The sequence below is a fragment of the Ursus americanus genome, chromosome 12, assembly GCF_024610735.1.
Source record: "Ursus americanus isolate L20-20 chromosome 12, mUrsAme1.1.p, whole genome shotgun sequence".
Taxonomy (NCBI): domain Eukaryota; kingdom Metazoa; phylum Chordata; class Mammalia; order Carnivora; family Ursidae; genus Ursus; species Ursus americanus.
Genome location: NC_142138.1, coordinates 29,921,629 through 29,947,668, shown reverse-complemented (window position 1 = coordinate 29,947,668; position 26,040 = coordinate 29,921,629). Strand labels below are relative to the sequence as shown.

Genomic DNA, 26,040 nt, shown 5'->3' with positions numbered 1-26,040 from the left:
GTGTTATACGCAAATAGTGAATCATGGAACATTGCATCAAAAACTGGGATGTACTGTATGGTGACTAATATAACAAAATAAAAATAAAAATAAATAAATGTTTTAATTATTAACATTATTATATATGCGACACAACACCATTATAAAAATGTAAACTAAAAATATTTTCTTGAATTGGAAAACCAATTCTTACTGCTAAAAAGTTTCTTACCAAAATTTGTCTGGTAATTTGAGTTGTGATTTCTTTGGCATCCAAGACAATTGATGGTGGGAGTGATGACACTTCTGCAGCTTTTAATCCTAAAATTATATACAATGGGGCTTCAACCTTGTTACGGCAGGTATTTATTTTAAGCAGTAATAATCTTTTATTCACAGATTTAAACTTCCATTCTACAGGCATTTCTGAACAACTTAGCAATTCTCAAAATTAAATTTTCTAAAGTTCTGGATGACAATTTACCAATTAAAAGATTTAATTAGTTGTCCAAGACATATGACAAATCAGAGTATCAATTACCTCTCAACACACCTCTGAGACAGTCAGGAAAACATGATAGGGAAAAGAAAAAGGGTAACTAGAAAACTGATTAATAATGAAATTCCAACTACAAATGCAGTTGGTTAACAGAAGGTCAAAGGATATGAGCTCTGCAAGGGAGGAGGGATAACCCTAGTCACAGAGATAATCCTAAAGCTAAATGTTCATCTGTCTAGCAGATCACTGAGAGAGGGATTTCTCACAAGATATAACTATAGATGACTATTCTTCATGCAAATTCAAAGTACTATGTAGTATTCTCATGTTCTCTGAGCCTAATTTTATTGTATAAATGCCACATAGGCTTTCTACTGTGTGCTAATAGTTTATTGTATATACTACTTTAGAGGCAATAGAAACAACACTAACACATTTATTGAGAAGTTACTAATTGCTAGGCACTATGTTGAACAATTCACATTTGATAATTCATTTAATCTTCATAAGCCTACATATATGGAAAATTATCCCCATTTAATAGATGAAAGTAACGCTTATAAAAATTAAATATCTGATACAAATTAAGTTATGCAGTTGATTTCTCATTTCAAATAGCAAAACAAAGATGCTTTTCCCTCAAAGGTCACATTCATAGCTAAAATAATTTTAGGAACTTTTATATCTATAGGTCAATGAAAATTTTTCTGTATCCATGAGATTTTACATGTCACATAATGATTTAGATAGAAAATATCTAATCAAGTTTACAAGTATCATATGGTTTGATAATACATTCCCTTTTAAGACTTTAGATTATCAAGTTCCCTGCATCTGAAGAAAAAAGATGTTACTGAAAAAGTGTGTAAGAAATATACAATTTTCAATTCACTTATAACTTGCAAATATAACCTAAATTGCATTTTTCTAAGAATAGAAACTAATACTTCTAGGACTTTCATGTGTTGTAATTCTACATAGTACTGATTAATATAGCTTAATACACATAAAATGTGAGCTTGACACAGAAAATACAGTCTTAGAGCATAAGCACTCAAAAGAATGACAGGAAAAGTTGCTTAGACTGACAGCTAAGTAAAAGGAAGAAGAATTATGAGAATATGTAGTGTTTAAACAGATATTATATAGATATAATTTCCATATGCAATACCATAGTTTTTTTCTTCTGTGAGTCCCTTACAAAGTTTGTAGGTATACAAGATTGCTTCTTTATTTCTCGAAGTGTTCTTTACATGCTGAACTTCAAAATGCATGTTTTCTACATTAGGATACAGGACCTCTATATGACATAGTTCCAGAAAATGTGTAGCAAATAGTGTAAATGCCTAGAATATATAAAAATGAATGTCAGTATTTTTTAAATGAACTAGAAAAAAAATTTTGTTTGATATTCCAAGTAGGTTGGCAGAGGTGTAGGACTGAAACTAGTAATGGTCAATTCATTTCAAAATGTTTTGCAAATTTATATTCAATGAAAGAAACATGTTTATTATGTTTACATATCACATGTATGTTACATTACAGGAAAGAGAACAAATTTAAAAATAAAATCCTAAAAAAATATCTGAAGCTATTCAAAAGATGAGGTTTACCAGAAATAAAGCTGTTAAGTGAAGTAATCATTTATTAGAAAAGTAATCTACAAACAAAATCATAACAATTCTCTCAACTTTTAAAAAAACTGTACTTTAAAAGTAGCTTCCCTCCATATAACTGTTTTTTGGAAAGTGGAATCAATGGATTGTCTTAGGTATTTGAAATTGCAAAGTTTTTTGGTTTTTAGATTTCCATTGTGTTTGGGTTAGGTACTTAAAGGAAAGAAAGAAAAGATGAAGAATAATGCTTAAGACAATGATTCTCATACTTTAGTAATCCCCTGGGGAGCTTGTTAAAGATGCAAATTCTTGGTACTTATCCCCCCAAAATTTTCAATCAGTAGTTGTAATGTGGAATCCCAGGAAACCCCATTTTCCAGAAGTATTTTAGGTGATATTGATGCAGATGGTTCAAGTGATTTATGACCAGTACATGGTTTCCAGTCCTGCGTTACTAAACTAGATAGAGATTTGAATAATTGGTTATGTTTTAAGATATAAGCAGGAAGGGGCGCCTGGGTGGCACAGCAGTTAAGCGTCTGCCTTCGGCTCAGGGCGTGATCCCGGCGTTACGGGATCGAGCCCCACGTCAGGCTCCTCCACTGTGAGCCTGCTTCTTCCTCTCCCACTCCCCCTGCTTGTGTTCCCTCTCTCGCTGGCTGTCTCTATCTCTGTCAAATAAATAAATAAATAAAATCTTTAAAAAAAAAAAAGATATAAGCAGGAAAAACTGTAAATATGTGATTAGTAGAAAAATAAAATGTTAAGACATTAAAAAGAAAATATCTGGGCTGGCATATGGCATCAGCCATGTAAGGGGGGTGGCAAGAGGTATAGGACAGAAAAATGAAAAAATTCAACTACTTACTCAATAATCAAAAGGGGTATAAAACCAAATTTATAAAGCAACAGAAAAATATTTAGAAATCCAGTAAACTATTTAGAAGCTAAGAACCATGTTCATAATAACATTAACATCCTCAAAATTTATCAAACCAACCTATTACTCTTTACTACTAGAAATAGAGTCATTAGTATCTTTAAATCTCATCAGATTAGAGGTGAGGTGGGGACACCATAATGCCAGCACCTGAAACGCTAAGAGGATGCCAGTGGCTGTGGGGCCCTATAGACAGTCCTAGCCAACCTGCTTCAACCACATGAAGATGAGCTTTATGATGGGTTATGCAGTGTGCACGGCAGCTGAGGTGCTCTTGGGTACTTTTTCCTGTCTCAGAATTGGAATGTGGGGTTGGAAGCTGATGGGTAGCATCAGAAAAATCACGATGCAGAGTGATGTCATCTTTAGCACATTCATGGCCATCAGGATGGGCATCCAATACTAATTAGGGCCATGGCTGCCCACTACATCTACCCCTTCCCATCAGTCCCAGCCCATGTACTATAATAAAACAAGTCTTTGAGTTAAATAATAAAAATAAAATAAAATAAATCTAATCAGATTAAAGAGTGAATTCCAGAACCCCAGAACCGATTCAGAAAACTCATCCTTAAAATTCTGTTGCTCTAGAACCACTCTCAATACCAAAATCTATAATAGTCAGGCTTCTCCAGAGAAACAGAATGGGTGTATGTGTGTGTGTGTAGAGAAAGAGAGAGAGAGATTGATTTACTATTAGGAATTGGCTCATATGATTATGGAGACTGAAGAATCCCCAGGTCTGTAATCAGCAAGCTGGAGACTCAGAGAGCTGATGCTGTAGTTCCAGTCTGAGTCTAAAGGCCTGAGAACCAGGAGAGCAAATGGTATAGTTCCAGCCCAAATGCTGGCAGGCTCAAGATCCAGAAAGAGCTGATGTTTCAATTCTAGTCCAAAGGCAGGAAGAATGATTCTAGATTGAAGGCAGTCAGACAGGAAGTAACCCTCTCACTCCCAGGAGGGTCAGCCTTTTTGTTCTATTCAGGTATTCAACTGGGCCCCACTCAAAACTAATTGGACGGGAGGAGCTGAAAGTCATGGAGGTAGAGCAGATGGGAGCCAGGGTACCTATGCACACATGAGCACACTCCTGGTGTTCTCAGGCCCACTACGGTAAGGGCTTCAGGAGGTGCAGCATTGGCCACACCCTTCCAGCAGGGCAGCCCTGGCCGTGGACTGGAAGGCAAGCCCTGATGTGGACTCTAGGCCACCATTCCTGGGTCTCCATTGTGACTGCGTCACTGCAGAAGCAGGTCAGCCTTACCAGCTGCTAGTGGGCAACTAGAGAAGATAGGCACCTGACCCTGACCCCAAAGACACACCACTTGCCCCCGCTCTCCTTGGTGCTGTACCCACCCCCAGATTGTTCCAGGGGCCAGTTGCCTTACCCCCCAGGTCCCAGGCTGAAATTCCTAAATACATAGTATGCCAACAGAGGATCCTATTATCACTTGTCTTTCTCCCTCAGTCTGATGATATGATCTGTAAACTCAGGTTTGAAGTCAGAGAAAACTCCGATATCAATGGCACTGTAACTCAGAGGGGTGAAGTATGCTGGAAGACAATCACAGACTGTGTGATTTATTACAGAATCAGCCCAGAGTCTGGATTACCAGGGCAGCGTGAGGCTGCTGGACCCTGTGTGTGAGGCTGTCCACTCACATTTGTTATCTCTGACCAAGGGGCAGTTTGAAATTCAATATATACCATGGCTGCAGTGGACAGCTTTTGCAGTTATTTCCTGAAATATGTGATGCCTTGGAAAACCTTCAGTCTCCTGCTATTTCTTTTAGCTTAATGAAACTGACAGCATGTCTAGAACAGGCATCGGGTGATATATTTTTACTGAATGGGAAGGAATGCCCCTTTTATTTTATTTTTTTTTAAGAGAGAGAGGGTGTGCAATGGGGCATGGGGAGGAGGGGAGTAGAGGCAGAGGGAGAGGGAGAGAATCCCAAGCAGATTCTGCCCTGAGTGCAGAGCCCCATGTGGGTTTCTATCCCAGAACCTTAAGATCATGACCTGAGCCAAAATCAAGTCAGATGCTCAACTGACCCAGGTACCCCAGGAAAGCCCCTTTCTTTTAAGAGATCTGCTTGCATCTAAGGAGCTTGCTAGTATGTGGCAGACGTACTAAAAGTCTTCATTGGATCTCCATGTGGACTCAATCTACATAAAATCTTATGGCACGGGTTTGTGTCCCCTCAAGAAATTCCTCCAAACTATTGTTCAATGATGATACTGTTGACAGCAGGATTGGGTCAGCTGCTGAAGAGTTACTTGCAACAAACTAAATTTGCATTGGCATACTGGCCTTTCATAGCTCTTACAAACCTTGAGGATTTGGCTGTTTTCCCTGATGTTGCTTCTGAGGTACTTTCAGTGTTAGAAGACGTGATGAAGAAATACACTGTTATATTACAAGTCATGTTCCCACACTGAGAAGTTGCATTAATCAAGTTCAAGTCACATAGTTTGCCATGTTGTTATTAACACAGCTAGAGACAGGACTTAGGAGAGTTTTGCCATTAACAAATGTCCACAAAGACTTCTGACTGCTGAGTCAACAGCTCTTTATACCACCTGTGAGGAAATATTGGCAAAACACTTGAATGATGGTAAAAATCAATCAAATTCCTCTTTTCCTTGGAAAGCCTGCAATAGAATTTCTTTGGGATTTCCTGAACCAGCAGGACAGTCCCCATAGGAGATCATTTAAGCCATGGGGAAATCAACTTATCCAAATTTCCAAAAGAAGTAACAAACCAATCCCTTGCATTTTTCATTGTACTTTTACTCAGATTCGTTGATGAAGATCTGTTATCAATGTTTAAGGAAAAAGCAGTGATAAAATCATTGATTGGTCTTGCAGAAGGGTACAGTCTTCTCTTCCATCCAGTTTCTCAGCTTAAAAAAAAACCTGCTGAGCTGTGAGAAGAGCATCATAAGGATTTGGCCGCTCCTGCCTTTGCCTGGAGAAGCTGAGGAAGTAGCCAGATTAGAAGTAATTCTGAAACAAATGCCTACAGCTTTTAATCACAAAAATCCTGTATGAGCACCATTATCACATGCCTGAGAATCACTGTTGTTGGTGACCTGGACAGTCTTCCCGCTGAGAAGTGGTCCCAAGTAATCTGTGAACTCTATGGCACCCCCATCCTAACTCTGTTCTGTCCCAGAACCATTCTGGAAGTACTCATCATGCTTCAAAACATCAGCACACACTGCACCCGCATGTCCAGACAGGTTGTTGCCTCCATGGAGTTGAGACACAGCAGTAGGTAGAAAGAAGGTTGTCCTCCAGGCAAAGAAAGTAGTATTAAGCTTCTGTCTCCTGTGCTTTACCCAATTTTATCACTGATTGCACTGGAATTGGTCAACATTCATGTGGTTCATGGAAAAAATTCTTATGAGTATTTAAAGTTCTTTAAGTTATTCTTGCAGTACATGGAGAACCTGGTGGCTTACAAAGGTCTGTTTGACCAAGGATCGAGTTCTGTTTCTCTGCAGCCTTCTGATTTGCTGTTCCGGAGTTTGTGTGAACCTCAGGCTGGGTCCCATCCTGAAACCAAGTGGCCACAGCAGTCTGGTCCCTCTACCATGACATAGTGTCCAGAGGAGGGGCAACTCTTCACCAAGATGTCACCCAGAAAGCTTTGAGAACTGTCACTGTAGCCAGGACCCTGCCTCCTGTATTCACTGGCCAGGCTGGGTAGGCATCCACTCCTGAGCCACCATTGGGGCACAGAGAGACAGCTTGGATCAGTTTGGCATCATCCCTGGAGCTGAGAATAAGATTGGATGATCCAGATCCCATGGGACAGAGTTGAAGAGGAACAGCTCCTGGAAGGTATGGTGGGCAGACACGGTGCCAGGCAGCAGCTTTGCTGGTCAGTATGTAGCCAGGAAAGCAGGAGCCCTAACATGTGTCTGGATATGGAGGGTTTTGTATGGGACCAGGGAGAGCTGGAGGAGTGAGGGTCAGGGGAGCAGCTGCCCCAGTCCAGCTTGGAGAGCTGAAGTTTGTGATTCTAAAGAGTTCACTGGGCCATTGCAATTGTCTGGAACATCTGGGAAACCCCTGACATCTGTCTCAGGTGGCAGCAGCGAAGCTAGCAGCTCTCAGGAACCCCACTGAGACTGTCCTGGACCCCAGGTCTATGTACGCACTAGGCTGCACACAGTGAATTATGGCCCCTTCTTCACCTTCCAAACCTCCCTGACAGGTTCTAGCCCTCAGCCCTCCAAGGAAGAACATTCACCATGTGTGTTTCTGGCTTCTCTGCCATCAGAGAACAGTGCCAAGGAGACCTCAAAGGGAAGGGGTGGTGCTGTGGGATTACAGACATTCTAGCACATTCCATCCATCCCTTTGCCAGCTCAATACTACCACTACCCCCTTTTAAACTAAACTCCTGGGTAAAAACAGAAAACTGAGCTTCTGCCCCTGTGATGCAGACTTCTCTCATGCAAGTGTAGACATTCTCACATGTCGTGTTTCTACTCCGGGGACATGTTCTTTTGCAGTGCCTCCCTTGGACTCTAATTTAAATGATGATTTATAGGATTAACTACTCTTAACCCTCCTTATATTGGAACTGGAATGGAACAGAGGAAATAAAAGAATTGATATTTACCAAGCCCATGCAAAAAAACAAAACAAAAAAACTGATTGGATGGGACCCAGCCACACTAGTGAGGGCAATTTGCTTTACTTAGTCTACCAGTTCAAATACAAATCTCATCCAGAAACCCTCATATATACACCCAAAATACTGCTTGACCAAATGTCCAGTACTCTGTAGTCCAGTGAGGCTGACATACAAAATTAACCAACAGAGATACTAATTAGCTTTTAATCCTAACAAGTAATACATGTATCTTATTTTTATGAGAAATTCTGATCAACTGACATAGATTCAATATTACAAAGATTAATGTTATCTCTTAACATTACTTTTGATTTATCACCTACCTATCACAAAAATAAGATTTTTCTCTTCCTTTGTAATTAATCATTATGGACTGTCATTTAAGGTAAAGAACATCATCTTAAGGATATTTCAAGGTACTTTAAATATGGAAAAGTATTTTTAAGTTCTTTCATACCTGTATATATTTTGAGTGATCACCTAAAAAGATATTTTACAAATTAGCTTAATAATATAACAAAAATCATAGTCTGTTTTACTTGATTTGTGAAAACCTGTTTTATTTAAAGGAATGAAATCTTAGTTGGGTAAGTAAAATAATTTTCCATTAAGTGACCTCAGATGCCTAGTTTTTCATTTCATGTTGTGACATCATAGTCAATGTTATTATCCATGGAGACAATTATTGAAATGCTTTCATGTTTTGCCTTTTAATTTGATTAAATTAAAGCCAAGTGACTAGTTTTGATATTATTTGTATTTTTTATTTCCTCCTTTCCTTGTCTACATCAGGAGTATCATCCTAGCTGTTCCTGTTTCCATCAGAAATGAACTAACAAAACAATAAATGCTATGGTATGCTTTTATTACTTAAAATTGTTTAAAGAGCTATTTGTAGGTGCTTGTAAAATCCAATCATGATAAATATATAAAGGATACATCAAGGGGTGCCTGGGTGGTTCAGTTAGTTTAGCATTGGACTCTTGGTTTCCACTCAGGTCATGATCTCACAGTTGTGAGATTAAGCCCCATATATTAGTTCTGTGCTCTGGGGGGAGTCTACAGGAGATTTCTCTCTCCCTCTCCTTTTCCCTCTGCCCCTCCTCCTGCTCACGAGTATGTGAGCTCTCTCTCTTGCTCTCTCTCTCTCTCTCAAATAAATAAATCTTAAAAAAAAAGACTCAAAATTAATACACTTAAAAGAAAGAGAAGAATACCTTTAAGCTCAGCAGATATTCACAAACAGCATAACAAATGCCAATACCTTCTTCTGTATTAGTACCTCTGCCAAGTTCATCAATTAATATAAGTGATTTGTTATTAGCATTATGTAGAATGTAAGCTATCTGAAAAATATAATTTTAATATTATTCATTGTAACCAAACAGCTGTCACTACCATTTTAAAAAATGAGGAAAAATCCAGTCTCTTTATTAGTTCATCCAAAACGTATTTTTATAAAGATAGCCAGCTGAATAGAGAAACTAACACAAAAAACAGGGATGTACTGTATGGTGACTAACATAATACAATAAAAAAATATTATTATAAAAAAAATCTCATGACTAATAATTTCGATAGAATAGCTAATATGTATATAAACAGACACATGCATATCTGTATGAAACAACAAAGAATAAATATTATCTAAAATATTAATGTTTTAGATACAGTGAAATAAAACTTAGCAATGAATTAAATGTTTAAATAATGCACAAAGATGGTCATTTTCTTCTCCACAAATGACTAATCAGTTGTCATAAAATATTCAAAACTCTTTCTCAAGTTTATTTTAACATCTAGGTAGCCAGTATAGATAGAAAAATTGAGGGAAAAGTATCCAAGTCCATTGATTCCTATTTAAACAAATAAATGTAAATCCATGCTCAACAAAGACCAAGACTCTAATTGACAGAAATGCTCTTTCTCCACTGAAGAGTATAAACCTCTTTCTCAAAAATTATTTTCTGACACAATAGTAAATTTCATGGCCTTTTACCTTTTTATAGGACTAAGCTTCTTGAGAGCTGGGACCATTTAAAAATACACCTCGAGCATCTAGTACATTGCTATATTCTCCCACAGATACTCAATACATACTAAATAATTATGTAAAAGTCATATACAGTAGCACAAATAATAACTATTCTCCCCCCATCTACAAAAAGTTATCCAACTCTACAGTGATCCATTAATTTACCTACACTGAAGATAGCCCAAGAGCTATACTAAATACATTTAGCCCTTCAAGTCTACTTGATATTTGCTCAGATCAGAAAAAGGTGATGACGCATACTTTGTTATAGAAAGTAAAAATTCTAAAGGGGCACACAAGAGGATGATTTTTAAAAGCATTCTAACACGGTGATTTATTATTTTAAAATCAAACCTAATAGGAACAATAGATACAATGCAAAATGGTCCTGAACAGGTCATTGGTTTCTGAAAGTCTTTCTTTATGCATCCCATATAAAAACATGAAAGCATGTTTTTTTGTTCAATAATACTAGCTTTTTTCTTAAAACTGAATTTTTCAATAAAACTTTCTCTTCCGTTTCCACATAAGACAGAAATTAGAAGTTGTCTTTGACTGCCCTCTGGCTCTTGTAGAGGAATATAAGCACATCTGCATGTTTTAGTATAAGAATACTTTCTTACGTTATAATTGACCATAAGGAAACTTTAGTTTGGGTACCTCTTTCATTTCCTTCATGAATGTTGATGAATTTGTTTCAATATCATCATCAGTACTGATTCTTGTAAAAATCTGTTCAGCAATTCTAAAGGAAGAATATTCTGCTGGAACATATGATCCTGTAAAATATAAGGTCAATGTAAATCGAAGTGCTTTTATAAAATATAAGTACTAATATTTTGTACTTTTCACCAACTCAGATTATTTATTAGCCTAGCTAAGGATTATGTGGTGGAAAGATCACTGGATATACAGTTAGACAACATGGCCCCAGCTCTGTCACTTATCATATATCCTTGGGCAGCACTTAGTCTCATCTTTCTCACATATAAATGGAAATACTTGCCTTAACTATTGTACAAAGTTACCTGGAAGTTCAAATAAGACAGCATAAATTCAAGTACATTAGAAAGATTTATTATAAACTTCACAAAAATGTTAAATAATATAGTTAGATTAAAAAAATTCAAAATAGGAAAATTTGAAGGAGATGGTTATGAAGCTCAAGGTTGATAAAACTGTTACAGAAAGATATATTAGGAAATATCTGTTCTTAGAAATGTATAGAAATACCCAGAATTAGAATGAAAGCAAAACATTTAATTTTTTTAAAAGGTGAGTTTTCATCCCTGAGACTTTTTCTGCCTGAGAAGTTATCATGCTAAATAGTCTAAAATATTCACCTTTTGAAAGCAAATCAATCTGATTAATGCAACTACCTCTATACAGAATGGGACATAAAAGGCATTCTAAAATCATAGGAGGATAAAAATATACAAATAGTTGAATGGGAAAAGTATAAGGCATACAGAACAAAATGGTGAAATAATGGGAGTGAAGAAACAAACCCTTGATTATTCCAGTGTTTAAAACCAAGATAAGGATAAAGAACAGTATCAATCTCCAAGAAAAAGGACTAGCAGGAAAAGAAAGCAAAAGTCAGGATAATACTAATAAAAATAAAAGTAACAATATAACAATAGTAATTATAATGATCGCTCCTCAAAAGCAAGTCTCTTAAATACAACTTTCTCACAGGATTTCTGAAAGGATTAAATGGGAAAATAAATGTGAAAGTACCAACGACAGGATATAGCATATATGGTATATGTTCGTACTTTCTCTTTAGTTCATTTGTATCCACCTCCATCAAAAAGGCTCTCCGATATTTTTAAATCTAAAAATTATTATAGAAGCCCCCCACTGATATTTTGCTTCCCGTCTGGCTCTCCTCTAACAACATCAGCCAGAATAACCTATGTGAAAGGCAACTCCAACCATATGATTCTCTTACTTAAATTTCAATAGCTCCCTACAGATTTCTGGATAAAGTTTAATCTCTTCAGTGAAGTACCTAAGGCCCTTCATGATCTGGCTCTTGCCCACTCTCTGGGCTTTATATCCTACCACTCCTCACAGCCACTGTTTGCTCTACGAAGGAATCCAGACTTCTTGTACTTCTTTGGGCACATCATACTGGTTTTTTTGTTTTTTGTTTGTTTCTTTCTTTAGAATATGTTCTTACCTTTGCCTGGATAGTCTCCTTCTTTCGCATACCCTTTATATACATTATCTCACTTAATCTTTACAACAATTAGGTACTATTATAATTTTCATTTACAGAGAAGAAAACCAAGGAAGTTAAGTAATTTGCCTAAGATCACAGAGCTAGTAACTAGACAAGCTAGGTCTAGCTCCAAAGCCTATGTTCTTAATTTCCATGCCTTTCAAATTCTACTGGTTTCTTTATGATCAGATTATATCACATACTGTATATACTTTAAGGTATTTTAGAGGTTTAAAATGAGTGACAGGTAGAATAATTTTCTTCTAATATTTGAGGGGCTATTATCAAAAGAGATTAGGTTATTCTGTGATGCATAGAAGAATTAGGACTAATGAGTAAAAGTTACAGAAAGTCAGATTTCAAGTCAGCATAATGAATCTTCTAACAATTACAGATGTCCAACAATTGCACAGCCTGTTTTTTTTAAAGGATAGAGCTCCTCGTAACTATTCAAAAAAGAAATAAGATTATTATCACACATGAATCAGTTTCTTTATAAAAGGAGGGAAATTAGCTAAGATGTCCTTTTCATTCTAATACAACTATAAACCCAATAAAATATTTATTCTCCACCCATTCACTTCGGATTTTGTTTCCCAGTAGTAAGGGTAAATCTGCACTGTATCACCAATATTATTACTGCTGTATTTCCCTTCAATTTATTGTATTAGGCCAGGGTTTCTCAACCACCACACGACTAACATCTTGGGCTGGATAACCTTCCTTACATGTGTCAGGGGGAGGGAGGAATGTCTTGTGCATTGCAGGATATTCAGCAACATCTCTGGACTCTACACTCCCCTCGGGTGTGACAACCAAAAATGTCTCCAGACATTGCCAAATTTGGGGGCCAGGAGTGGAGTGGGGGAGGGAAAAATATCATCCCTGGTTGAGAACTACTGCATTAGGGCAAATCATCTCATTTCTGATTCATGGAGTTCCCAAGGAAACCTAGTTTTCAGAGCTAAGTTGTGCCTCTACACCAAGAAATAACATGACATCGTTGGGCCAATGAGAGCTATTTATGTGCGTATATATGCACACATAATGTGTTACTGTATCAAGTGCTGTGCCTGAGTTACTGGTAGCCCTTAAATTAAGTAAAAGATGTTTCTTTCCCCAATGTTATAATTTGGGGAAAATCTTACATAAGTTATTAAAGGTGGCAGCTTATCCTACTTATTTCACTTTTTCTCACAACAAAGTTTGGTTTTGAATCAGAATAATGATATGATTCAGTTTAGTAATAATTGATACAACTTTAATAGCTATAGTAAGGTAGTTTTTATTTCTGTTACATCCTACAAAATTTTTACTACAATGCAATCCAAATTGGATGGAGCTTAATTAATACCAAATAGTAAAAGTTATGATCTACATAACAGACACTATTATACTTTTAGGTAAGAAAACCTACTCCAAACTGTTTTGGGGTTAATTAGGCACCTGGATCTAAAATACTCGGCACAAAACATTTTAAATGGGGAGCAGAATTGCTAAGTATAAGGTAAAGCCGTAACTTACCAATCTGGGCCATAATCTGACAAAGAGCAATCTGTTTTAAATATGTGGATTTCCCACTCATATTAGGCCCAGTTATGATCAAAAAATTACTTCCTTCTGTAATATAGGTATTGTTGGCAATAGGTTTTTCCACAGATATTTTTTCAAGAATGGGATGCCACCCCTGTTTGATTGCTAAAGTATCAGTAAATTCTGGCCGAACTAAAAGAGAAAAAGAAAGAATGGTTTTGTAAGATTAATATATTTAAGTTTAATGGTCTGTGTGGTGTGCATGTGTGATTTTACTAGGGTCAATTTGGGACAAAGCATTAAGGTATTATGTTATCCTAAATCCCTACCAAAATCCCTCTAGATTGTAACTGATGCATTCTAATCACCATCACAACTTTTATTCACTTTCAGGGAACTCTAGGATTTAGTTCTTTGTCATTTGTCCTGAGCTCCAAAACACTCTGTAGCATTTTCAGATTTATACAGATTAAAGAGTCAACCAGCCATTGGTAATGCCTTTTTTTTTTTTTTTTGAGAGAAGGAGGGAGAGTGTGAGGTGGGGGGAGGGGTAGAGGGATAAAGAGAATCTCAAGCAGACTCCCCACTCAGTGTGGAGCCCAACATGGGGCTCAATCTCATGACCCTAAGATCTTGGTCTGAGCCAAAAGCAAGAGTCGGACGCTTAACAACTGAGCCACCCAGGCACCCCGATAATACTTTTAAAATAACAATTACCAGTACTACAAAATTTCACATTTACTTAATTCCCACCTTAAGCTTTATTTCAAATTTGGCATACTTAGCTTTTCAAGTGACATATGGATATACATTAGAACCAAATATAAACATAATTTTATGTCCAGAAACTTAAATAAATTTTGTCTAAAAAGAATACACAGATGATAAACAAATCAGACACAAAATATATTTGTTAATTTATAGAAACAAATAATGATCAGATCTCTATGAATACCTTCCAAGGTAAAGGGAGGAAGACAGGGCATGGGGACAAGTAAACACTAAAATCCTACATGCCCCTAGAGGAAACATATGGATAAACTCAAAAGCATTCATCATAAAAGACAGGTTGGTTAGAAAATAATTTCTAAACTACTTTAAAAGTACTTTTAGGGGGCGCCTGGGTAGCGCAGTCGTTAAAGCGTCTGCCTTCAGCTCAGGGAGTGATCCTGGCATTCCGGGATCGAGTCCCACATCAGGTTCCTCCGCTGGGAGCCTGCTTCTTCCTCTCCCACTCCCCCTGCTGTGTTCCCTCTCTCGCTGGCTGTCTCTCTGTCACATAAATAAATAAAATCTTTAAAAAAAAAAAGTACTTTTAACACAAAAAGTCAGTATTTAAAGGTTTGGAGTTTCAGGATGATCCATCTCAAATTAAAATGGAGCAACATCAATTATCTTAATAGCTAAGAAAACTATTAAAATAGTTGATCCCTAAGGTAAGGTTTTGATCCCAAAGGAGATCTAAAAGATTGAAAGCTTTTGGCTTATAAAATACCAATTGAAAGAGTTAACATTTCCATAATAAATATAAAAATATGAAAAAAATCTTCGTAAAATACTTATTTCCCATCAAAAAAATAAATTTACATAGTATTTGGGAAATGTTACTGGTGATTTTAACTAGAAATTTCAATGTTATTAATGACATTAAGCCCACAATTATTCAACCTTAATTACCACATACTAGTTCCATAAATTTGTATATAGGAGTATGGTTATTACTGATAAGTTGGAGAAGAAACTTCAAGGGGTTAATCTGAAGTATTCACTTCACTTAATATTAGAAAATTACTTAACATTTATATTTAAGACTTTGGGTTGCAAAAGACTTAGGATACAAAAATACATGATATAATCCCTGATCTTGAGATGGTCACATCTAAGGAGCTAGTTTAGAAAATGTTCACTTTGGAGATTCATTTCTCTCATCTGCTTCTGTCACACTGCTTCTAATGAGTCTCCAGATTTGAACTTCATCAATTTGGGTTATTGTCATTTCCACCAAGGAGGCAGCTTTTCAGTCCTTCCTATTTGGGAAACCTTTAAAGTTTCCTGCAGTATTTTCTTTCTCATTTGTCAATTTCTCGGTAAACAATTTTCTGACTTTTAAAATAAATTTTAAGAGTAATTTTACTTTTTCTATTTCAAGTCTTAGTCTAAAACCATAGGCAAGAGACCATATTTCAGGTAAAAAAATGTAAAGCATTCATAATTGTTATATAAAATTGCTTGGATGGAATACAAATTTCAGTATGCAACATATTTATTCCAAAGAAAGTAACTTACCATAGTCAGAAAGAGTGCAGGCATGAGCAAATGACAGTAGCATATCCAGCATTGACACAGTGTCAGACAGTTTATATAAGCAATGAATATGTTCATAAATCTCACTAAGCAGTTTGCACACTATCCTGAAAGTATATGTTTGGAAGTTAGGCAATGCTTTTAATTTTTTTTTTTTTTAAAGATTTTATTTATTTATTTGACAGAGAGAGACAGCCAGCGAGAGAGGGAACACAAGCAGGGGGAGTGGGAGAGGAAGAAGCAGGCTCACAGCAGAGGAGCCTGATGTGGGGCTCGATCCCATAACGCCGGGATCACGCCCTGAGCCGAAGGCAGACGCTTAACCGCTGTGCCACCCAGGCGCCCCAGGCAATGCTTTTAAAAAGGGACATACAATATAATTGTAAAAACAACATCAAATTCATTGCTGAGGTAAAATAACATTCACAGTTCCGTTATATTGTACAGGTAAAGTCTACTGTTCTTTTGCCTCATTTTAGAGATTAGGAAATTGAAGTTCCTTGAGTTCAAGGAACTTGTAGCAAGAATGCATCTTCTGGTATGTTAACACCATGTTTTTGAAATTATTGCTTTTATTAAATACTAATAAAATTTATTTTCATTAATAAAATCCTTTTATAGGTCAAACAAGACCTCACTATACTTCAACAGATCCCATCTACTAATAATTTTGTGGTTTTTGCAAATGTTAAATTCAACACAAAAGTTACTGTATTCTCTCTCTCTCTTTATCTCTCTCTCTCTCACACACACACACACCCTAACAACATAATTATTTAAGCTTTTATGTAGCAGAGGTATTACACTGTGACATAATATAAAAGGTTTTCCTTGGAGCACTTGGTTGGCTCAGTTGGTAGAACATGTGACTCTTGGTCTCTGGGTTGTGAGTTCAAGCCCCCCCGTTGGGTGTAGAGATTACTTAAAAATAAAATCTTAAGGGGCACCTGGGTGGCTCAGCTGGTTAAGCATCTGACTCTTGATCCTAGCTCAAGGTCTTGGTTTTTCCCTTACAAGGAGACATATGTTTCCCAAACCTATTATATCTCATAATCTCTGTGGTCTATGCCCTGAAATTGTTTTGAAAGTCCAACATTTGTCTTTATCATCTCAGTTCATCGATTATGAATGATCTTTTTTTTTTTTTTTTTTTTGCCGGGCCCCCCTCACCCTCCCCATGAATGATGTATTTCTTATTTCCAGCTGTAATGTTACTGTTTCACAAACAGCAGAAGACTGGCACTATTGTAATGAGATACATGCCATGAGAAGTTGAGGGCTTACATACCATAAGAAAAAAATAAACTGAATGAAGCCCAAGATAAGCCCATGATGTGCCAAATTCTACATCATGGTGAAATGCATACTACAGAAGTATCAGGTATAATGATGTTTTTTTGTTTTTGTTTTTGCAATTAGATTTGCCCTGAATCTTCTGTGAAGCTGAGCGATCCCAATCACAATGACAGACTTTAAAAGCTTTAATTGTTCTTTCAGGAAATGTTCTTTCTTTGCTAACATCCATTATTTTACAATTTTCTGCAATCAGATAGAAAGCCAATTAATGAAATTTATTATAATGCTTCAAACTGAACCAATTTAATTTAATATTCAAAAATTTCAAATGTGCTTACATATAAGTCATGTGGTAGATTTCTCTCAAAGATTCTTGACATCTTTCATTCATTTTAATTAAGTCTGCTGATGTAAAGGTATAAGAACTTTTCACTTTAGATATCTGCCCAGAAATTAACAAACAAAATTAACAAAATGTCAAGATTGTGTACACTCCTATAAAATAAAAGATACAGATTTAAACACTATAGATATTTAGGTTAATTAATTTTGTAGATAAAGCATCACAAATAAAGTCTCAATGTCTGTAAAAAAGAACAGATCACTTCTAAAGTTAAAGCATTTAACTTAAAGTTAACCTACAGTATTCTGGCACAACTATTTGAACAGGTCTTAAAATAGCTCTGTAGAAATATCAGACAGTACATCTCATTACCCAGTAATATGCATGACAGATATCAGTATCACTCCATCTCTGACCCATGGTAGCCCTTGTCCCATATCTGAACCTCACTCAATTTCCAATCCTATTACTATGTCTTAACCGATTCTTTTCTTTTTCCATCCCCCATTACCTGGTAATACAGTGCGTAGTCAGACCCTAAAAGTTAAATGGTTTGTTTTTGTCGAAAGGTACCCCTGAGAGCAGAGAAAGCAAAATTAAGAGTGGGGTAGACTTTCCCAAACTGGTATATCATGGAGACGTTAACATGTATTTAGGAAAAAATATTTCCCTAGTCCAAAGGTTTGGCAATATTGGGTTTTAAAAAAGTTAGCAGATTTCTTTATTTCAGGATTTTTAAACCTTTAATAGGCAAATGTGCATTGAGAACTACCTAAAACAGGAGATGGTACAGTATTTACCAAATTCCTTTTATCAAAAATAACTTTTGGACTTTTTTTTCCTTTCATTTCCTTCTTTTTACACATACCAAGCTTCCAGAACTGTGTTATGCACTGTTTGGTGTTTCTCCAAAAAAATAAAAGAATAAAAAAATAAAAAAACAAAAAGTTTCTACCTCACTCTTAGATTAGTATAACTGTTAGGTGGGTTGACGAGAGTAGGAAAGCAATATACAGAACATTCAGAAATTTGGCATGTAAAATTCAAGGAATGTCTGAAAAACTATAAAATGTAATTCAGAAATAATAATTTCCAAACCAAAACTATAAAATGAACCTTAATAAATTCTGAAGGAAGTTGATTATTGGGTAGGGCTATACAATCTGTAGTCATCTGGATGAAAAATCCTCGAGCAGAGCTAAAACTTGTTCTTAAAGGAAGACTGTATTTTTCTGCAAGTTGTGATATCATTCCTAGTGACCAGAAACAAGAAAAACAAAAAGAATTTTAATGAGAAAATTACTCTGTTTAAAAAAAATTACATTTTTTGTTGTTGTTATTTTATATATAAATAGGAAGGTCTTGCTACTCTTTTAAACTATAAAGATTTTTAATGTCTAACACATATTGTGGTCAAGTATTCATTTAAGAAAAAAATTCGTAGTAAAAAGATAGTCATTTTGATAGGTGGTTTGAAAGTAAAAAATTGTAAAAATTAAACTAAACTAAGACTACTTTATACTCTATTAGAATATTAGTTTTCATTTGTTATTCATTCAATTTTTTTGAAAAGTGAATAATCATATAATTATAACCATTAGTTCACCATAAGAAATTCTCTCTACAAAACATATTTTGCAAAACAAAATATTCCAAAAAGAAAATGGTGATACAACAAATACCTAAAAAATCCAATTTTTCCTATCAACTTCAAACTTACCCCAGAGTTTTGAGTTTTTATTTTTAACTTGATGGTCATTAATACTTTGAACATTACTTGTGAAAATTAACATCTTTATTCCTCAAAATAGTTCCTCCAACAATTTTCCTGCTTCTCTCAGTGATATCACCACTCTCAGGCTAGAAATTTCAATTAGCACCAATAGCTACATTTCCCTTTACCATGGCCATAACTACTCAGTTATTAACTCATCATTTCTTCCTTCAACCTTTGCATCTCTCTTCTTGTATACATTGCTATCACTCAAATGCTTTAACTTGTAGTAGTTTAAAATGGTTTCCCTGTCTCCATTGCTCTACTCAAATTCATTCAACCAATCTTCATGATCAATTTCACTCCACAGAGCAAAACTGTCTCAGTGCCTCTGCATTCTCTTAGGGGAAAATCCAAACTCCCAGCCTTCAAAGACTGTATTTTTGTCCCCACTCTACATTTCCAATCTTACCTCTTACAAATTCTGTCAGGGAATGCCCTATTGCATCCTAACCAATTTCCCTCTTCATCCCTTGAGGTTTCCTTAACCTTTGTGCTTCAGTTTGTACCACTGCGAGTATGTGGAGTTCCTTTCTAGGCTATTGTATCTACTGAAAACATTCCCATCCACTATGCTTCCTCACCCAATCACTCTCTGACCCCTATAACCTGCTATATTTTTCACCATATATCTTATACCCATGTGATATTATATGATCAAGTGGTTGATACACACATCTATCTACCTACCTATCCATACATATAAACACACACACACACACACACACGCATTTCTTTCTTGCCTGTCTTCACTACTATAACACAAGCTCCATGAGGATGGGAACTTTGTCTTGTTCACTATATACTCCTAGTACCCAAAGCAGTGTCTATGTTTACAAGAAACTCCATAAATTTGTTGAATGAATTACTGTACTTGCTCAAATGCTACCTCTTCTCGACAAATATATCTCTTCCTCTGAAATCACTTAGTACTGATACCCTGCATTTTTCATCTAATTTATACACAATGTTATATGAAGGTAAACAAACATCTCCTGGTCTTCAGGTAACTCTAAGTTTGAAGAAACTCTATGTTTAAGTTTAGAGAAAAAAACAAACACATTGTAACACTTGGAGATATTTATTTTTAAAATATTTTAATATATTTTTAAATGACAGTATGTGTTAACCTTATCTCTTTTGGTAACAAAAATTTAATTAAAAATATGCATGGCTAGTTATCATCAGCAGAAAAGCGCATTTCTAAAAAGGTTTTAATTAAAAAAAAAACAGAAAAACACACTGAAGCAATTAAATTACCTGCTATGTCATCTACAATCTCTGTATATGTTCTTCTAGCTATGTCAAGAAATTCATTTATGTTGGATCTCACTGCATAGCACTTCTGAGTCCGCATGTTCAGGCATCCTTTCATGTATCTTGCGTCATCATTAATTATAGTCTTAATCTTTTCAAGTATAATTCCAAACCTAAAATAGAACATTATAGGCAATAAGGCAAACAATTATTTTAATTTGTAATTTGAGTCACAGTTAATGATATATTTTCTTAGAATAATATAATTTTAAATATAACAATATTTTCTTGAAATCTACTGAAAATTATTTTGAAAATAAATAATTTAGCTATATGTATATATTACATAAATTAGAACTGTAACTATAACAATTTTAAAATATTTTGTCAATCAGGACTAGTCTCTTAGAGTAACATGAAGCCACCAAGAACAATTCTATAACTGCTAATAAAAAGATCTCCCAAATTATACGCTCTGTGTCTATGAGTATAAAATATATCCCTGAAGAACTATTATAAAAATTCTGGTTTCATGTTCACTGACTCAATCAACATTTACTTATACCACGTATGATCACTGTATTAGGTGCACAGATCCAAAGAAGGATTAAATGTATGGTCCTTGCCTTCAGGTGGGGCCAGATACACCAAACACATTGTAAGACAGTGTAACAGAAACCTCACAATAATCAGTAATTAAGTACAGTGATCATGCAAACCAAAAGTCTGGTAACACCTATTTTCCTAACCTTCTGTTTTATTCTGTTCTGTATTTTATTTGTAATTCTGTTTTATCACTAACCTCAATTTGTGGCTCACAAAAGATGTGAATCCTGAATCAATAAAATAACAGTTCTTAAGCATCACAAGTCTTTTTGGTCACGAATCAAAGGGCCATTGCCAAGAACAATATTAAAATTAAACTGTACTTAGATCTCTTATTCAATATTTATACCTACTATTTTTTGTTACGTTAGGCCCTTTATGATTTACAAAAGAGAAATATGTACTTTTATATTTACAAGTCTTTCCATGGGAAATGGCTAAAAAAAGAAATATTAAAATTGTGTATGATTTCAATTTTTAATACTATTCTAATTGCCTATTAACACAAAAACTCAATGTGCTGTTACCCTATTTATGGGTACTTATAAGATGTAATATATAATTAGGGCTTTGATGAATAGTTTAAAGGTTGTTAACCAGAGGTCAAGTAATTGTTCTATTGATTACAGTTAGAGTCCTTAAAATCATTTATGATCAGGAAGAAAGGAATAATTAGCACAGATATTTTATTAACAGTTGAATGACAAAGACCTCTCATCTTCCAAGGAACCACAGTAAGCTCTTAATAAAGGTGTGCTACAGTTCCTCAAAGCAATCTGTTAAAAAATAAAATAAAGTTAGTTAAAAATAATAAATCATAACAATATTCAAACATGGTATTTTACATTTAATACTTCACAGTTTACCAAGGGTTTTCTTGCTTCACCTTCTCATTTGTATACTCATAAAAGATATTTTAGGTATGCAGGTGAGGACAGATGGTACCTTTCCCATTTTCCAGATAAAAAGCACCTGACTAATAAAGGGCATCCACTGCTTCACTATTATGACTTTAATTTTTCTTGTCTCTCACCTAATTGTTAGCATTCAACTACTTATTAAAGGTAGGTACTTAAATAGCTATCATTGTACATTTAGAGTACTCTACCTATCATTCCAAAATTTGGGTTTTAAATATGCATTAAACTAAAAAAGTGCTTCACATATTTATAAATAGAATAATTTCTCCATTTTTATATGGCAAAAGTAGAAGTTTAATTTTGCTTAATGGAAACTATGAGTGGTCACTATTTGAATAAATAGAAACAAGAGGAAAACACAGTTAACCTGACTTTTTTTAACTAAAAATTTTTTTTCATTTACTTAAAATCAATTAATATACAGTGTATTATTAGTTTCAGAGGTAGAGTTTAGTGATTCTTCATGTGCATGTAACAACTCAGTGCTCATTACATCAAGTGCCCTCCTTAATGCCCATCACCCAATTTATCCCTTCCTCCCACCTCCCCTCCAGTAACCCTCGGTTTGTTTCCTATAGTTAAGAGTCTCCTATGGTTTGCTTCGCTCTCCTTTATTTTTCCTTCCCTTCCCCTATGCTCATCTGTTTTGTTTCTTAAATTCCATATATGAGTGAAATTATATATTTGTCCTTCTCTGACTTATTTCACTTAGTGTAATACCCTCTAATTCCATCCACATGGTTGCAAATGGCAAGATTTCATTCATTTCGATGGCTAAGTATTATTCCATTGTAGATATATACCACACCTTCTTTAACCATTCATCTGTCAATGGACATCTGGGCTCTTTCCATAGTTTGGTTATTGTGAACATTGCTGCTATAAACATCAGGGTGCATGTGCCCCTTCGAATCACTATGTTTGTATCCTTTGGAAAAATACCTACTAGTACAATTGTTGGTAGCTCATAGGGTAGCTCTATTTTTAACTTTTTGAGGGACCTCCATACTCTTTTCCAGAGTGGCTGCACCAGCTTGCATTCCCACCAACAGCGTAAGAGGGTTCCCCTTTCTCTGCATCCTCGCCAACATCTGTTGTTTCCTGTGTTGTTAATTTTAGCCATTCTAACTGGTGTGAGGTGATATGTCATTGTGGTTTTGATTTGTATTTCCCTGATGCCAAGTGATGTGGAGCATTTTTTCATGTGTGTTGGCCATTTGTATGTCTCCTTTGGAGATGTCTGTTCATGTCTTTTGCCCATTTTCTGACTGGATTATTTGAGTTTTGGGTGTTGAGTTTGTTAAGTTCTTTATAGATCTTGGATACTAGCCCTTTATCCAATACATCATTTGCAAATATCTTCTCCCATTCCATAGGTTGTCTTTTAGTTCTGTTGACTGTTTCCTTTGCTGTGCATAAGTTTTTGTCTTAGCAGAGAAAGACAATTATCATATGGTTTCACTCATTTACAGAACATAAGGAATAGCAGGGAGATCGGTAGAAGGAAGGGAAGAATGAAGGGGGGTAAACAGAAGGGGGAATGAACCACAAGAGACTATGGACTATGGGAAACAAACCGAGGGCTTCAGAGGGGAGGGGAGTGGGGGACTGGGCTAGGCCGGTGATGGGTATTAAGGAGGGCACGTATTGCATGGAGTACTGGGTGTTATATGCAAACAATGAATCATGGAACACTACATCAAAAGCTAATGATGTACTATATGGTGACTAACATAGCATAATAAAAAATTTTTTAAAAAAAGGTTTTGTCTTGATGAAGTCCCAATACTTCATTTTTGCCTTTGTTTTCCTTGCCTTTGAGGCAAGAGGTTGCTGCAGCCAAAGTCAAAGAGACTGCTGCCTGTGTTCTCCCCTAGGATTTTGATGGATTCCTATCTTACACTTAGGTCTTTCATCCATTTTGAGTTTATTTTTGTGTATGGTGTGAGAAAGCAGTCCAGTTTCATTGTTTTGCATGTAGCTGTCCAATTTTCCCAGCACCATTTTTGAAGAGCCTGTCTTTTCTCCATTGGATATTCTTTCCTGCTTTGTCGAAGATTAGTTAACCATAGAATTGAGGGTCCACGTTTATGTTCTCTAGTCTGTTCTACTGATGTATGTGTCTGTTTTTGTGCCAGTTCCATACTGTCTTGATGATTACGGTTTTGTAATACAGCTTAAAGTCCAGAAATATAATGCTACCAGCTTTGGTTTTCTTTTTCAACACGCCTTTGGCTATTTGGGGCCTTTTTGGTTACATACAAATTTTAGGATTATTTGTTCCAGCTCTGTGAAAAATGTTGATAGTATTTTGATAGGGATTGCACTGAATGTATAGATTACTTTGGGTAGCACAGACATTTCAACAATATTTGTTCTTCCAATCCATGAATGTGGAATGTTTTTCCATTTCTTTGTATCTTCAATTTCTTTCATAAGTGTTCTATAGTTTTCAGAATACAGATCCTTTACCTCTTTGGTTAGGTTTATCCCTAAGTATCTTATGGTTTTTGGTACAATTGTAAATGGGATCAGTTCCTTGATTTCTCTTTCTTCTGACTCATTATTAGTGTATAGAAATGCAGCTGACTTCTGTGCATTGATTTTATATCCTGCCACATTGCTGAATTCCTGTATGAGTTCTAGTAATTTTTGGGTGGAGTCTCCTGGGTTTTCAACATAGAGTATCATGTCATCTGCAAAGAGTGAAAATTTGACTTCTTCTTTGCTGATTTGGATGCCTGTTACTTCTTTCTGTTGTCCTAGCTGAGGCTAGGACTTCCAGGACCATATTGAACAATAGTAATGAGAGTAGACATCCCTGTCACGTTGCTGACCTTAAGGGAAAAGCTCTCAGTTTTTCCCTGTGAATGATATTCACTGTGGGTTTTTCATATATACAGTTGACCTGACTTTTATCTGCTATTTTAGTTTGCTATGAGGCAATGGCAATAATATTTTTTTGCTTATAAATAGAAAATAAATACTAATAAAAACTACAAAATTCATAAAAGCATAAGAAAAACATTCAAATTGCTTATAATTCTACCACCCTTCCAAATAAATTATCTTTTTTTTTGCTTTTTAAATTTTTTAATTTATTTAGAAGCAGAAAAGATCATAAATTCATTCTTTAGTTTATACTCCCATAAGTTTTTTCTTAAAAATTACTGATCATCTCAAAATTTATTTGAACATAATGTTGATGACATCTTAGAAATGACAATTCAGCCAGCAGATTCTAAAGTTAGTAATACTACTAAATGAAGAAAAATATTTCATATGTAAGAATTCTCAGGGGGAAAAAATGTGAGTTTTCCCAAGTATGTTTTTTTAAAAGATGTGACTAATTACCTGAGTCATCCGTGGGAGTGATGCTTCATTTGTGTATGAAAATAATCTCATTTTCATGTTTCAGTTCTCTTTATTTTAATCACCAATAATATGATTATATCTTTATTAATTCTGATCAAATGTTTTTTACCCTAAGTGAAAACTTGAAGTATCTATAGTTTCTTCCTTTACTTAAAGGATTTACTTTACTTAAAATAAAGGATTTTAGGGGTGCCTGGGTGGCACAGTCATTAAGCGTCTGCCTTCGGCTCAGGGCATGATCCCAGCGTTCTGGAATCGAGCCCCACATCAGGCTCCTCTGCTAGGAGCCTGCTTCTTCCTTCCCCACTCCCCCTGCTTGTGTTCCCTCTCTCGCTGGCTGTCTCAAATAAATAAATAAAATCTTTAAAAAAAAAAAAAGGATTTTATATTCTAAAAATTTATAATAAGAAAAAACTACTATACTTTCAGGGATCATTTCTATTGTTTATTACCAAATAAATTATCTAAATATTATGATATATTTTTTGTCATTTCCTCAAATCAAAAAAAATTTTTTATCATTGTATATTCCTTTTCTCTCCTACTTAATACTATATCACAAGCATTAGAAACTTTTAATGGTAGGGGCACCTGGGTGGCTCAGCCGTCAAGCATCTGCCTTTGGCTCAGGTCATGATCCCAGGGTCTTGGGATCGAGCCCCGCATGGGGGCATCGGGCTCCCC

The 26,040-nt window shown here is 35.4% G+C and overlaps 1 protein-coding gene and 2 pseudogenes across 1 annotated transcript in view; 2 read left to right on the top strand and 1 right to left on the bottom strand.

Moving 5' to 3' along the window:
• The window catches only part of MSH4 (mutS homolog 4), a 77,416-nt gene that overhangs the window by 3,317 nt on the left and 48,059 nt on the right, over positions 1-26,040 (bottom strand). The window contains exons 10-19 of the mRNA XM_045802001.2: positions 21,773-21,837; positions 20,459-20,628; positions 18,541-18,677; positions 17,420-17,523; positions 15,768-15,892; positions 13,473-13,673; positions 10,382-10,500; positions 8,904-9,032; positions 1,650-1,824; positions 212-300 (exon numbers count right to left, since the gene is read on the bottom strand). Coding sequence (XP_045657957.2) covers positions 212-300; positions 1,650-1,824; positions 8,904-9,032; positions 10,382-10,500; positions 13,473-13,673; positions 15,768-15,892; positions 17,420-17,523; positions 18,541-18,677; positions 20,459-20,628; positions 21,773-21,837 — 1,314 coding nt within the window. The remainder of the gene's footprint in view (positions 1-211; positions 301-1,649; positions 1,825-8,903; positions 9,033-10,381; positions 10,501-13,472; positions 13,674-15,767; positions 15,893-17,419; positions 17,524-18,540; positions 18,678-20,458; positions 20,629-21,772; positions 21,838-26,040) is intronic.
• Positions 3,201-3,440, top strand: LOC123795404 (reactive oxygen species modulator 1 pseudogene; annotated as a pseudogene).
• On the top strand, positions 4,460-6,643 carry LOC123795405 (endoplasmic reticulum membrane-associated RNA degradation protein pseudogene; annotated as a pseudogene).